At 36.5% G+C, this 16157-nt stretch overlaps 1 protein-coding gene across 1 annotated transcript in view; it reads left to right on the forward strand.

Moving 5' to 3' along the window:
• Positions 1 to 16157, forward strand: part of LOC107598047 (glutamate receptor ionotropic, delta-1-like) — a gene marked incomplete at its 3' end in the record, with an annotated part of 315980 nt that overhangs the window by 2521 nt on the left and 297302 nt on the right. The window contains exon 2 of the mRNA XM_016289290.1: positions 599 to 754. Coding sequence (XP_016144776.1) covers positions 599 to 754 — 156 coding nt within the window. The remainder of the gene's footprint in view (positions 1 to 598; positions 755 to 16157) is intronic.

Raw genomic sequence — 16157 nt, forward strand, 5'->3', positions numbered from 1 at the left:
ATTTTTTGGCTAAACAAAAAATAAACTCACAATGCTAGACAGTTGTAACATTACCTGACATAATCAGAAGAATTCACCACCAATCCTTATTGTTGAGCCCTGAAATTAAACAAATGCAACTTTTTTGACCCTTCTGTTATTTGTTCATCATTATTCTCAAATTAAAATATTTCTCATTGCTTATCATTTTATGAAACAAAAGGTGATGAGTAAAATATCAGGGGTCTGTTTATCTTATTTGTTTCTAGTGAAGCGAACAACAATCTTGTTTTAGCCCTGAGCTCTCTGTAGGATGGGTTTCCTTAGCTCAACTGGTAGAGCACAGCGATAGAAATGTCAAGGTCATGTGTTCAATCTGAGAGAACATACACACTGATAAAAAAAAAATAAAATAATAATAAGTACCTTGACTGCACTTTTAAGTGGCTTTGGATAAAAGCATCTGCCACATGGATAAATGTAAATGTTTCTAAAATAATAGCTCTTTGAACAAGATGAGCCAAGCAAGTCAGTTGCCCTCTGTATGCAAATTAGCAATTGCTTCTGTTTCTTTGTACGCTTCACTAAGACCCAGATAACTATCTACACATGCCCGCAGGTGCCATTTTTGAGGAGAACGCAGCACGGGATGATGAGGTGTTTCAGTTGGCGATCTCTGACCTCAGCCTCAACGATGACATTTTGCAGAGCGAGAAAATCACCCACTCCATAAAATATATCGAACCCAACAACCCCTTTCAGGCAGTCCAGGAAGGTGAGTGAATCATCGTGTTATGTCTCTTCACTCTCGAACTGCATCATTCCCTGACGTCTGTGTGTAAATGCTAAAAAAATTAACATGCAAATTGTTGTCTGGCAGTTTGAGTAACCCTCCAACAAGACATCACCGAGTCGAAATGACACACATCGCCAGGGTTTCTGCTTTTGTTCAGAGCATGCTTACGGCAAGCCAAGATGTCTTGAAAATGTATGTGTGTTTGTTTAATGCCAGCATGAAAGGTGACGTTTGGTTTCAAAGACTTCCACCTGAAGCTTCCCCACAGTCTAGTGTCTTCTGTGAAAGAAGAGCTAGGTGGAGGTATTGAGTCAGGCTGGACTCAATGACAATTTTCCACATAATTGCAGTTGAGGATGAGTGCTCTGAAGCCTGAGCTTTCCGAAAGATCATTTTGAAAAGCGAGGAAAAAGAGAATGTATTCTTCTGAATGGGCTAATGGCAGTTAATGATGCCGGGATTGACGACGAAGACGATGGTGATGATGATGGCAATGATTATTTCCGTTAGAAAATATCCTCCATCACAATATTCTGTGATTAGTTTTGGAAATATATCACTGTGATCAATCTAAGTGAGCTATTGACACTGGTATAGTGCGATCTTTGCTAAGGTTTTATTTGTCATTCTTCTTCCTCTGCTATGACTTGGACCTTTATCAACTAGTCTGCAATCAGCAAGTACTCGCTGTTTTGTCAGCAATGTGCAGTTTTCCACAGTTCTTTGCTTTCAGTGTATTAGGTGTCTTTCAGGTTGGTTTGGTGAGGTGTTTTATTTCCCACATGTCAACCTGAGGAATAACACGAGCACGCATGGAGAACATCCTTATTCTGATAACGCCGTATGACGTTGCAAATGGCACAGGGGAACTTAACCCTTTTTAATATAGCTGGTGTTAACATCTAGAATGAAACTGTCTCATTGTATGTTGATTTGTTTTGCACACCAGAAATAAACCTTCATAGCGTCTCACTGGTGCTTGAAATGCTCAGGGAATGTTCGGCTTTATTTATTTGGAGTTACCACTCAAATGCTACACATTTTTTGCCACTGGACCTCTGGTTTTGCCATCATCTGGCAATATCCGGATATGTGTGATCTTCTGCATGAATGTGTTGTCATGGTGGTGTGGTTGAAATACAGGGCAGTGTGTAAGTACCTAAGCACAGTGATACTGTGCTCTCTTGACTGAATGCCCTGTTGATTTTGGCTCTGTGAATAGATTCCAGGCCTTTCAAGACAGCCAATGGAGTTCTTTTTAGTGGTCACAGTTGCCATCTCAAAATGGTAACAGTAGCCCACATTGTGTGCTGGAATGTGCTGGAGGAAAGCATTGGGGCTCCTTTTATTAAGCAGCAGAGCGACTTTTTCATTCTGTGGTGTTAAAGGGTGACTCTTTCGAAATCTGTCAAGCATGTGTCTGGGTCACCAAACTAGCAGAAAGAAATATCACCACAATGCAAAAACTCCTACAACATACAAAATATAATATTGTTTATATGCATTTGTATGCAATACTGGAAAGAAATTAAAGCTTTCATTCAGCAAGGGCACATTCAATTGTTCAAATGTGTGTTGCAAAAGATTTCAAATAAATGAATTCATTCTCAAATAAATAATTCTTTTTCAAATAAATGCTGATGTAATGTAAATAATGCAAATACATTTCTATTCAAAAAGGGGTAAAGGGATAGTTCACCCACAATATTCAGAATAATAATAAAAAAATGTTATGTTATTTTGTTTTTCTGTTAAACACACACACACACACACACACACACACACACACAAAATTATATTTTGAAGAATGTTGGTAATCAAACATTTGTTGGTAGCCCTTGACTTCCATAGTATTTTTTCCATACAATGGAAGGCAAACGCTACAAGCAACTGTTTGGTTACAAACTTTCTTCAAAATATGTGACCCTGGACCACAAAACCAGTCTTAAGTCACTGGGGTATATTTGTAGCAATAGCCAAAAATGCATTGTATGGGTCAAAATTATAGATTTTTTGTTTATGCCAAAAATCATTAGGATATTAATTAAAGATCATGTTCCATGAAGATATTTAGTAAATTTCCTACCGTAAATATATCAAAACTTCAGTTTTGATTAGTAATATGCATTTCTAAGGACTTCATTTGGACAACTTTAAAGGCGATTTTCTCAATATTTTGATTTTTTTTTGCACCCTCAGATTCCAGACATTCAAATAGTTGTATCTTGGCCAAATATTGTCCTATCCTAACAAACCATACAGCAATGGAAAGCTTATTTATTCAGCTTTCAGATGATGTATAAATCTCAATTTAAAAAAATTGACACTTAAGACTGGTTTTGTGGTCAAGGGTCACATATCTTCTTTTGTGTTAAAAAAACAAAACATGCATATTCTCAGCATTGGTAGTAATGGTGATCTTCATTAGACTCTCAAGCATTACTGTAATACAAGTTCTCATATAAATCATCTTAAAGGCAATACAACACATATTACCACGATAACCACTGTAACACATATTACCATTTATGTAGCATTTGGGATGAAATATGATACAGACATGCTTTCCTGAGATCCAATTTACTCGTTTTTAACTTGAGAAAGTAACATTATTGAATTTTCACTCCTCAAGATTTTTACTTTCTGTGTGCACACAATACAGAATATTGTGATGTATAGTCAAATAACCTGTTAGAGAATCATCTGCTGGTATGACTATGAGCTTCACATCGATAATATAACAATTCCTGTGAATTGTTCATTATATTGCTGCCTATTGTCTGATTCTATTGCCTGAAGTTGATCTTAGATTAATACTTTAACCCTTTTTGAATTTGTATTACTTGCCGCATGTTTCTTTATAATTGACATATGTGTTATACTTCCATGCTGTATCCTCAGGCTCTCATTTTATACTCGGCACCAAGTGTAAGACCTACTACAGAAACAAGTGGAGATGGTGTAATGAAACCCACTAGATGAATCCCACAAGGTGTTTCATGGTGTCGGGATGTCAATAAAGATTTGGAGCTTTACCTAAACTGCCTGCTCTCACAAAAGAGTGTGAAATGCCCCAAATCTCTCCAAGCTCCTTAAATGCAGCGGGACCTTTTATTTATTATAGCATAGTTGCTGTTTTCATAGTCTTTCTTTCTTTGTTAGTTAACTGTGTAATAGCACTCCAATTGCTTTATTATTGGAGAAGCAATAGCGTGGAATTATCTCTTCTTTATGTCTTCTGATTTGTGTCACAACTGCATCTAAATATGGTTGTGGCTAAGTGCTTAGGAATAGTTTAACCAAAAATTTAATTTTACTGAAAAGATTCTCATCCTCAGGCTATCCAAGATGTAAATGAGTTTGTTTCTTCATAGGAATGCATTTGGAGAAATTTAGCATTTACATCACTTGCTCACCAATGGATCTTCTGCGATGAATAGGTGCCATCAGAATGAGAGTCCAAACAGCTGATTCAAGTACAACTCCAGTCCATCAATTAACGTCTTATAAAGCAAAAGTCTTATAAAGTTTTCAAATCTATCATTATGATGTTTTTAACTTTAAACCATTGCTTCCGCTTCAAATACAATTCCTCTATCCATAATATTGCTTTTTTTTCCAGTGAAAAGGTTATCTAATCTAAATCAAAATAGAAAAAAGCACAATTTACAAGTGAAAACAGTGCAAAATGTTCTGAACAAATTTGCCAGTGGATTTTGATGTGAGAGGATAACAGGGGATGGACTTTTTCTGAAAGAAGTGTGGATGGATTATGGATTATGCAGTTGTATTTTGGCCAGAAGAATGTCTTAATGATGGCTTTGTTTCTTACAAATAAGAAGCTTTTCACTTTCACATGACTAATTGATGAGTTAATTGATTGACTGGAGCTGTGTGGATTACTTGTGGATTATTGTGGTTTTTATCAGCTGTTTGGACACTCATTCTGACGGCACACATTCACTGCAGAGGATCCATTGGTGAGCAAGTGTTGCAATGCTACATTTCTCCAAATCTGTTCTGATGGAGAAACAAACTTATCTACATCTCAGATGGCCTGAGACTGAGGACTTTTTATGCAAATTTTCATTTTTGGGGGGGTGAACTGTTCTTTTAATGTCATTCTTTCACACGTTTGATTGCTTCCTGGAGTGACTTACAGACAATTCAGTTGAAATAATCCATGTACTGTGTACATAATCAAATTATCCAACTAGGTGTTAAAGGCATAATTAAAAGCAGACCAGACAGCTCTATCTCTATTCGTCTGGTGCGGTGAAAGTAAGTCATATGGAAAGAGGTACGTGTCTTTAATCATTCACAAATTGTAATAGTGTCTCTCTCTTCCACTGTTGCTCCCACCAGCCTTAAGGTCTAAGGGAAACCCTTATAACACAAACAGCCAACATCAAATGGTTTAAGCTGTCGGCAACCATGTTTCTAGCTTGAAACCATGAATTCAGAGTTGCTATGGTTTTTAAGGAAATGACTCCCACATTTATGTGCAGCTGCCACTTACAAAACTGCACTTTTTTATGTCATATGGTTATTAGAGGGCTAGTTTATTGCTTCTCAAGCTTGGACTTCTTTCTTGGCCATCTTTTTTTTTCTTTATACAAATTCACTTGATGGTGGTTATTCTGAGACTGAGGTGCCCCTTTAATTCCTGCTACCAGCACAAATACAACTAACATGCAATATGCTCCTGTGACTATTAAAGCCATGACATCTTACCTAGTTTCTTTGTGTAAGCCTTTATATTGTAATATTTAGCACGCAATTATGCAGAGAACAGATTTAATCAAATGTAATAAGGCATATATGCCCTCATTTACTAAAGGTTAGTGAGAATACGAACATGTTCAAATGTATTATTATACTATTTTTAATTATGCTATTATTACTGTGGCAAAATGGAGACTTATAAACAGACAATACATTAGAGATACACCATACTAATCCTGTAAATCTGACTGTATCATATCGGATGCAAAAAACTTTGTTGAAGAAACCTGTTGTATACATTCTTCTACAATCTTCTGTCATCTGATTTGTTTATACTTTGTAGCAAGTAAAAGGCATTTTAGTTGATAGTAAAATTTCAAGATGAACACTTATTGGATTGAAGCAACTGATAATTATACATCAGGTTTTGAAGAATGTTTACTTAGGGCCTGAGCACCGGTGGTGTGAGCCCATGACCATATTCAGATATTGCCATAGCGCCACCTGCTGGCAACAGGAAGTGACATGTTTTACACTCTAACGAACACCTCATGCAGATTTGATGACATCAACATTATATTCAATCAGTATAATCTAAAGGCCTTTGCGATATTAAATTGTGAAGATCTTGAGATCTTGAGATTATTGAAGGGCGTGTCTATGGCAGCCTGACAAATTTCGATGTTCAAAGCTGTTGTAACTCAGCCATACAATGCCCGATCTGCTTCAAACTTCACACGTTCGATAAGAGTCCTGGCCTAAACACATCTAAAGGCCAATATTCCATTATAATCATAGCGCCACCAGCTGGCAACAGGAAATTACTTGTTTTGCACTAACATAAACATGCAATGTCCAATCTGCACCAAACTTCACATGTTTGGTAAGAGTACTGGCCTGAAGACATCAAAGGCCAATATTCAGTTACAATCATAGTGCCACCTGTTGGCAACATGATATGTCATGCTTCGCACTAACTCAAACATACAATGTTCAATCTGGCCCAAACTTCATATGTTTGATAAAAGTGCTGGCCTGAAGACATCTACATGCCAATATCCAGTTATAGTCATAGCACCACCAGTTAGTAGCAGGAGGTTTGGCACATATAAATGACTTTGACATATTCCTTTTATATTTACCACTTTAAATGCATATTGCCCACCATTCACTGTCTTCCTAAAGCCATTGGGTGGTGGTGAGCCCAGGTACGAGGGCCCTTTCATCTTACTTTTTGGCCATATAAAAATCACCAACTGCACCAAATTATATATGTTCAGTTTGGGTCTCTGAATAAAATTGAAGTGTTTTTCATCCTTGAATATGAGCTCCATATTCTCCTATAGCATACTGTAAAGCCTGATGTGTGAAATGTGATGCTCTTTTTTCTCTCTTTTTTTTATACTGTTATTGACTTTGTTTTTGTAAATTATTAATTCAGATGATATCATCCTCTGCAATCTCTGTGAAACATCTTACGGGTGTTACACTTGTATATTTCGATCGATTGCTCAACACATATAGTGGTTGATAGCTCATACTAATAGCAGGGGTTGATATCATGTGTCTAGCCATGGATGCTCATACTTAACAGAGAGAGGACAAAGTCCTCCAAACATTCATGTTGGCTTCCCTGCTGTACTTGCCCATGCTTCTGAGATGACTTGCACAGCCCCAGTGGAGTTGTAATGGAGTTATTTGGATGCCACTGAGAAAGACGAGTCCTTGGACCTTTCTCTCCATTAGGAGATGCTAATGTTAGAGGTTTGAGAAATGACCTGTACTGCTCAGTTTTAAACCATTCGGTGCGCAGACATTGGCATGAGTGTGTGGGATGCATACAAATGAAGTAGAAGTGTGTATTCACACACACACACACATATCAACAGCCCACACACACTTATGGACAAACTAACATATGGACCCTTATTCTGGGCTGTGTGGGCCAAGCATCAATCCTCCACTGACCATAGAGAGAATGACACTGGATGGCTGCTGGGCTTTTTTAGTGAGGGTCCCTGATTCTGTGATTCACCCTTGAGTTGAATTGCCCAGTATGAGACCTTAAATGCACTTTCAACACAAATAAATGAGGTTAATTACCTTGTTACCAAGGCTAGCCATTTGATTGCCAAATTGCACAGTGTTCCTGTAAAAACAACAATCTTGTCCACCCTGGGCAGCACCCTGCGAATTTCTGTGAGTAGAATGTTTTCATGCCTAACTGCATTTTTCATGCAGAAACATAATTTGAATTTGTCTGTCATTTGCAGATATTGCCTTCATTACTTGGCTCAGTACTGTGTTTGAAAGCTGGCTGATTAAGACATTTTTTAATCGCTGTCAGAAGCTCTCCACATGGATCACTCACAATTACTGTGATTTTGCCAAGTAGGACATGTTCCTGGATCAACATCTTTATCGGTCCTTGAACAGCTTTCCTAGAGAGCAACAAAGATGTTTAAATTATGTTAGGTGTTTATTTATATATATATAAAACACCTAGCATAACATATATACATATATATATATATATATATATATATATAAAATATATAATATAATATAATATATATATTATATTATATTATATATATAATTATTGAAATTATTTAAGCACAGTACAATACAGGAAAATTGTAATTAAAATAAGCACACTGAATTAAAGTGATGTTTTCAACAGTTTTTCAATAAATTAACATAATAAAGAATTAAATATGGTAATTTTTATATTACCATGAAAAAAGTTGCGCTTAATGATATGACAGTTTCCTACTGAAGGATAAAAATGTAATGCTACTAAAATATTCCAATGTTTCCAGACTCTGAAGATAAGGAGAGAAATTATTCTAATGATAAAGTCTTTAAAAATAAAAGGTGAATTAAAATCATTGTAAATTTACAATGTTGCTTTATTTTATACCGTCAACAAAACATTGCAAATCTATTGTGGATATTCAGTTTATCACCCAACCCTTGTTGTTATTATTGTTTGTTTTTGATTGGAATATTCCTACCGGAATTAACAAAAGGTTTTGGTCCTGTTATACATCCTTTTCTGTCAAAATCACTGTGATTTTTAAATGAACCAAAACCATTTCAAAACCCAAGAACTTTCTTTTTAATTTTGAGTATCAACAGAAATGCCTCCGGATGTACCTTCAACTATATTAAAATATCCTGATGCATCCTTTCTGTCAAAATCATGGTGACCTCTTCTTTAAAATGAATCAAAACTGCTGCAGGACCCAAGCACGTTTTCTTTTTCATTTTGAGCATCATCAGAAATGCCTGCAGTTGTACCTGTAACTACATTATAAAACCGTGATGGATAGGATTTGCAATAAATACATCTAAAATTGAGACAAAACTTGCTTTTGCTTTTTTGCAACATTATCATGGCACAGTGAAAAATAGTATCTAGCATTCAGCAATAGTATAGCATCTGCATTCCTCTAGCTCAAGCAGTAGAACATAGAGCTAGCGACACCAAGCTTGGGTTTGATTCCCAAGGAATGCATTAACTGACAAAAAAATGTATACCACCTTAAAAATGCAATGCGTGTTGCTTTGGATAAAAGAGTCTGCCAAATGCATAAATGTAAATAGTATCCAAAGCCTGAGCTTAGCATCGCTCTCTTCATGTGTTCTCTCTGAAGATCAAACGCAGCAGAGATGCAGAGGGATGCACAGGATCATGGCATCAGGTGATTGAGCTCTCTCTCCTGGGCAATCAAACTGCGTCCCTACACCGTTACAGTCAGTGCTGGCTGACACTTTATGTGAAAGATGTCCATTGCATGGGAGAGGAAACAATGCGGGGGAATTAATCAGGCTGTGAAGGATTCACTGATCCATCTACGGCGGCAAGAGTTTAAACAACCAGAAGCATCGCTGAGGAAGGGATAAACATCTGAAAGTGCAAGCCTAGGCCTATCTGAAGAGAGATATACTGCTGTGACTGTGCCATGGCTTCATCCATTAGCCCGGCCGGCGCTTCGAAGCAGAGTTGCCGAGATAATTAATTTGCAAACTTTTCCCAGTTTCCATTGCAGTGCATCTAATCTGTGTGCAGTACAGCTTTATAATGGAGAGACAGCATGTCAGGCATGGTACCTGATAAAACACTTTTGTGAGAAAAGGCTGATGGCTCTTTAGGTATGACTGAGTCACAATTTTGAGTACTTGATATGTGGCTCCACAAATATTTGAGACTTAAAGAGGTCATATGATGTTGCTAAAAAGAACATTAGTTTGTGTATTTGGTGTAATGAAATGTGTTTATGCGGTTTAAGGTTAAAAAACCCATTATTTTCCACATACAGTACATTATTGTTTCTCCTCTATGCCCCGCCTTTCTGAAATGCGTAGATTTTTACTAAACTCATCGGTCTGAAAAGCGAGGTGTGCTCTGATTGGCCAGCGATCCAGTGCATTGTGATTGGCCAAATGCCTCAAGCGTGTGACGGAAATGTTACACCCCTTACCATACTGTGATGCCGTGTCCAGGTCGGAGCGACGAGACAAAAACATTAAAACCCATTATAAACGAGGCATTTGTTGCATCCAGTGGGGACATAATTCTGGATTATAATACTGTCTTTTTACGTGTTGCATCGCGCCGCGTAAACATAAAACCATGTCTGCATTTGTGATCGGAGAAATTACAAACAACAAGCCCTACTCTACACTGCTCAAAACTCGTGTTTGAATCGTCAGTGGCAAATCCTTTAAATATAAAAAACGTACTAACAGGCGGTGAGTCAGAACAGCCGGCATTGAAGTCTACTCTACCAGGATCAGGAAACAGTCCTCCACAAAATGCGCTGCACACATCTGAATATTTGGGTTGAACTGTTCTGGAACAGTGTTGTAAATACAACTTAACCACTGATTTCTAGTCGTGTCCTCTTTTGGAAGGCCAAACAAAGTATTTTCGCTTTCACAATGAAACACGCAGCGTCACACAAGACAGGCTAGAGTGAGTGGCGGCCGGAGGCCTAGAGTGAGGAACGGCCGGCGGGCTAGAGTGAGCGGCAGCGGGCGGGCTTGAATGCTTCGTCCACGGTGAAAACCGATCCGGCGATCCACAGCGCGAAGTTGATGTATTTCCTCAGCGACCAGCACGGATCAGCTCTAGGCATGACGAAGCGAATATCGTCCTCTTTTGGAAGGCCAAACAAAGTAGTTTCGCTTTCACAACGAAACACACAGCGCCTTCACGACATGGCAGCGGCGGCAACAACAATACTACAGTGAGAATAAAAGTTATGCCTTCTTTCTTTGCGTGAACATTTGGGCGGCGTTATGCAAATCTTCCCACATCGTGACGTAGACATGTGGGGGCATGTTAGAATGAGCCGTTTTAGGTAGGCGTGGTTAACTCTTAACTTTTATAAAGAATATCTCTTTGGATTTGAGACTTTAGTCTTTGCAACTTTACATATCTTCTTTATGCACCAAGAGCTTGTAACACTCCAAAGAGAAAGGAAAAATTTAAATCGCATCATATGACCCCTTTAACTTGGACTTTATTGCCGTTTATTGCGAATTGACTCAGACTCGACCTATTGACCTGAGACAAATCGTTTTTTCGGAGAGTAAGCTTCACCTTTTCTTCGTTTAAATGGATCCAGTGTGTAGTGATTTGTTGAGAGAGCTTCAAATGTGTTTGGATAAAAAATCCGATCAGCCTGTGATGTCACTGAAAACAACTATTTGCCATCCGCCTGTGTGATGTTAATCATATCTGGACCTGTTTGATAGCAACCACTGTAGCTGATTTAGGGACTTTGATCACTAGATCAATAAACTGTTCAGGCCCCTAGTGAATAATATTTCTAAAAAAAGAGACAACTAGTCACATCTATGATGACATGCTGTCTAGCTTCAACAATGGCTGCTTTCCTATATTTAGTTTGTTGCTAAAAATGTTCTTTTTCAAACAAAGTAATAAGCCACAAGAGGCCAGTAACAGTGGTTTTACTTTGAAGCTGTGTTGATAGAGCTATAGATCAATTGTTTTCTCACAATATTGCATGAATACTTGATATCTTGTATTGATATTATTTATTTATTGCTTATTAATTGCTTATTCATAGAATTTGGTTTAGGTTTAGGTGTATGTGTTAATAGCTGGATTCTTGGTGAAAAACTACACTTCCCATAATCCTAAAGAGAGATCCACCAATCAGGGAAGCAGTTTTAATCAATAACTGCAAATAGCAGCTATGCTCCCACAACCATTTTTGATTCAAATACATCATTTGCACTGCTATATACATTTAGTAGTTCATTCACATAGAATATATTAGTGTACATTCTCTCTTGTTTTGTACCTTATCTTTTCACTAATTTTAGCTTCAAATCAAAGTTTTAAAAGTAAATTTTAAAGTCAGATTACCTGCCCAAATAAAGTCACATGATTTATAAACATGACTAATAAGGAATACATTAAATTACATTACATTTTTAAGTACAAAAAAAATCTCACAAAACCACACAAACATATAGATCTATAATCCAGCCATGTTTGTACCATGAATCTAACTTGATGTAAGTTATCAAAACATGCTTGTACACATTTGTTTCAAGGATTTCCATGTCTTCTTGTGAGTGCACTTAAAAGACCAGAGGGAAAGGAATCTCAGGCCCTTTTCAGAGGGTGTGTCGGGGAAAAGGGTCTCACAGGGACCATAGCTTTTATTGAGAGCCTCTTCTTGATGTATGATTCCACTCTGGACTAAGCACACTTAAAAGTCAGGGGGATGCAACATCACCCCTGTGGGATGCCCTGTTCTCCAAGCAGCAAGAAAAACAATCTATCTAAAATAAGAAATGCTAAGTATTGCAGAAGACAGCTATTTTAACTTACTTCTCCTAAGAAAATGTTACTTAACAAGTTAGGTGCTGACTGTACAACCCTAGTAACACATACATTTGGCATAAAGGTTGTAAAAAATTTCATATTTTGTGACACTTAATTCAAGATAATGTTAACACTACAGCTTCATTAGTCCTGATTTCTGCCAACACTTGCTTGCTCTTCTGGTAGCAGGTAAGGGAAATTAGAATCCATCCATTTTTACTCATGAATCCATGAAATGCATATAAAAAATAATCTATATAAAATATGAACCATATGATATAAAATATTTAAAAATAGACTTGAGAACTCTAAATAACCTATGGATCAGTCTGAGCCACATTTTCCACTATATGTCATTTTAGCTGACTATGAATATTATGCATAGAAAATGTAATTCTCTGTACTTTTTAGTTTTATTTTTTACTACTGTACTTTCAGTTAATTTACATTTAATTTACAACACATTTACATGTAATTAATTTACATGTAGTTAATTAATGTTAACAAATAACCTTATTATATAAACTAATAAAGGTAAGGTAGTGTGTATTTGTCAGTCAAACACAAATCAAGAATGAGACATATAATTATAATACCCATAAATTAATTTTTTTAATTTTATATATATATTGATCAGCAATAAATTAAGTTTATGTAAAGCAGTCTCTCACTGAATCTTGCTAGCCACATATAATTCATGCTTATGCTTTTTAACTGATTTTGGTTTCATAATTAACAGATGAATGGTGATTTTATTTATATCGGGGTGTTCAGTATATGGTTAACTATAGGGGCCAAAAGTGTCCCTTTATATGTTCCACCAATCAACAAAATCCTGCATGCAGTCAATATAGAACAGCTATAATGCTAATCTTAACATCCAAACACATGTACCACCACATTTAGCCATAATAAGAGTGAGAAAGATGAGCTCTGTCAAATAAGTGAAAGTGACAGCAAACACAAAAACAGTATAAATAAAATCAGCAAACAGTTCAACAATCATTATCACACATTATTTATTCATGCCGCAGTGCACTGCTGGGAACTCCAGTACCGCATCTATTAGTACGGTTTGTGGATATCATCGTATTATTATCCACAAATTGCACACCTTGCTCAAATATCCTCACACTTGACAGGAAGAAAATAATGAAAAATCATACTTAATGACTATTTGAGTCTTTGGTGTGCTTGCTGTTTAATGTTTGCATGGCATTAATGGAGTCTGTGTCAAGGCATGAGGCTGGTCAAACTGTCTTATGAATAATATGGGGAAGGAAAGAAAAACTGACAGCATACTGATAAGATGCAGCTTGAATGTGCTGTAAGTCACTTTGGATAAAAGCATCTGTCAAATGCATAAATGTAAATGTAATGTATGTCGAGATGTAAAGTGAAAATATGAATTTGCAAAGCATTTCTGCAAATCTGTCACTGCAAAATATTTGTATCTTTCAAAATCTTTGTTTCCTTCCATTTAACTTGTCACCGGAAAGTATGTAATTTTAATTAGATTTTCTTCACAAATAAGTAAATTGTAAGTAGTCTGAAATGTGCAATGAACTTATCACTGTTGGTTGTTACTCAAAATGTAATTCAATTTTAGATTAACTACACTTAAGGTTTGCAGTGTTTTACAGTGTGATTGTTTTTGTAGTGCTTTCTCTTAAAAATAAATAAATCCCTTTCAGTGGTTTTAAGTCCAAATTGAATGCAGTAAAACCACTTTGCACTAACTTGTATCTGGACTTAAACTGGAGTCAAACCTCTTTTTGTTTATTTTTTTTATTGTGATATATTGTCTCAGACTACATTACATTCACACTGGTGTTTTAGGAAGAATGAATGAAAAATTAATATTTCATAATAAGTACATTATTTTACTTCACAGGTGGAAAATTGCAATACTTTTGTTTATATTTTTTTTCACTTGTGTACTTTAAAGCTTATATTTTTGAGGAAAACTGCCTTTTCTGTGAAAACGGGCTTATGAATGCATCTCATTACAAATCTAATGAAATGCTGTAATCATTGTGTCCACCAAGATTTAGAAAATTATGCAAATGTGAAGATAACTCAAAACTGGTGCACATTGCATTGCACATTGCCCAAAAGCATGTTAAACTGCAGAGATGGTGTTTGCTGTGAACATCATATCATGTGCTGATCGTGTGTACAAAGTTGTGCTTTGAAACACAGCGCAACGTAATATAAACCTATCGAATTAAATCACAGCCTTTTGCGATTTGATAAGGGCACTAAACCATGTCTCGCTTTCGATTTTAGTTTGCTTGACAGATGATTTGCCAAAGCAGTGGAGCAAAGCACAATGTTAGAGACCTTTTATGCTATTATAAGAAGTGTAACAGGCTGCCACAGTCTAGGTAATTAATGAGAAGCACTGCAGGTTTTATACCAGTGGGGACCATTTCCATAGACTGACCTAGGGCCCTACAAATCCAGGCAGCTCAAAACAGCAGTGTTTTGATAGAATCACAGTGTTTACACTTATCAGAAAGTCAGCTTACTTATGATTTACTTATCTCTGCAGGATAAAGGTAGTATTTTAACATTCAAAAAATTACACACATCAAACAAATGGTATTTTTCTTGTTGCAGATGACTCGGCAAATGCACATCAATAGGCATCATAATGTATTTATTACACTGAAAGGTCACCATGATGGTTTGCAGCACATTCTCAAGTGAAACGCTTTATACAATATGTCAATAGGTGTGATTCTCTTGAATGAGCACATTCAAGAAAAAAAAAGTCTGATACCAATATCATTATAAAACAAACGCGACATATTTGTGTGGGATGTTGTGTGGCTGATAAGATTTGCAGACATCTTGATTTAATTCAGACCACTTTTGGAAGGAACAACAACATCTTGACAAATGTTCCTACCATCTGTGATCTGAGGAAATCATTGTACTTTTTTTTACGTTCTACCGATTTCTGAGTACCCACTGGCCAGGTTTATGGTGATGTCACATATGACCTTTGATTCTATGATTTCATACTGTGATGGACACATTAATCATTTACACTGCTCTCAGGTCAATGATCTCCGGCCCAACATGGAACTGTTAAAACACTGCATGAGACTAATGAGACATTTAATCACATCAGCCTAACAGTATATTTGGAAAATAAATCATGTGAAAAGCCTCTCTGTAACCTGCGGAGTTGTTGTTATAGTACCATGCCCTTTGGTATTACTCTGATTTGGAATATTTAGTCACCCACGTTAAGACTCCTGCTGCTAAGCTAATTAGCAATGATACATAGCTTTCCCGCAAGGGCCGTGCGTTTATAATATCAGAGTCTGGTGAGCCGTATTTACTAGGATCCCTGCTATTAAACGCAGTGCATGACTTAGCAACTTGACTAGTTTTGGACTGGAGGCAGAGGCTGAAGAAAAAATATTAATCATTCCTATCAGGATCACACATGACTGTTTCTAATTGTGACATAATTGGCTGTTTGCAGTATTATTTGTTGTCTTTCAGGGAAAATCTGCCAGTTATCATAATTGAATCATGCAATTGGTTTCAGCAAAATTTCCTAACCAGTAAGTATAATAATATAATATTTATTTATGTAATTATTTAAAGCATTATATTTACCAGAACTAACTGAAAAGAAGTTGCGCTGTGTCAACCTGGGCTGTGTTTCCCAAAATCATTGGTAGCCAACTGTGGTTGTGTAGCGTCTGGACCAATCAAACACACAATATATATTTAGTTTTTATATTTAACAAATACTCTGTAACCCCCTCA

The sequence above is a fragment of the Sinocyclocheilus grahami genome, unplaced genomic scaffold, assembly GCF_001515645.1.
Source record: "Sinocyclocheilus grahami isolate Dianchi unplaced genomic scaffold, SAMN03320097.WGS_v1.1 scaffold243.1, whole genome shotgun sequence".
NCBI classification, from domain to species: domain Eukaryota; kingdom Metazoa; phylum Chordata; class Actinopteri; order Cypriniformes; family Cyprinidae; genus Sinocyclocheilus; species Sinocyclocheilus grahami.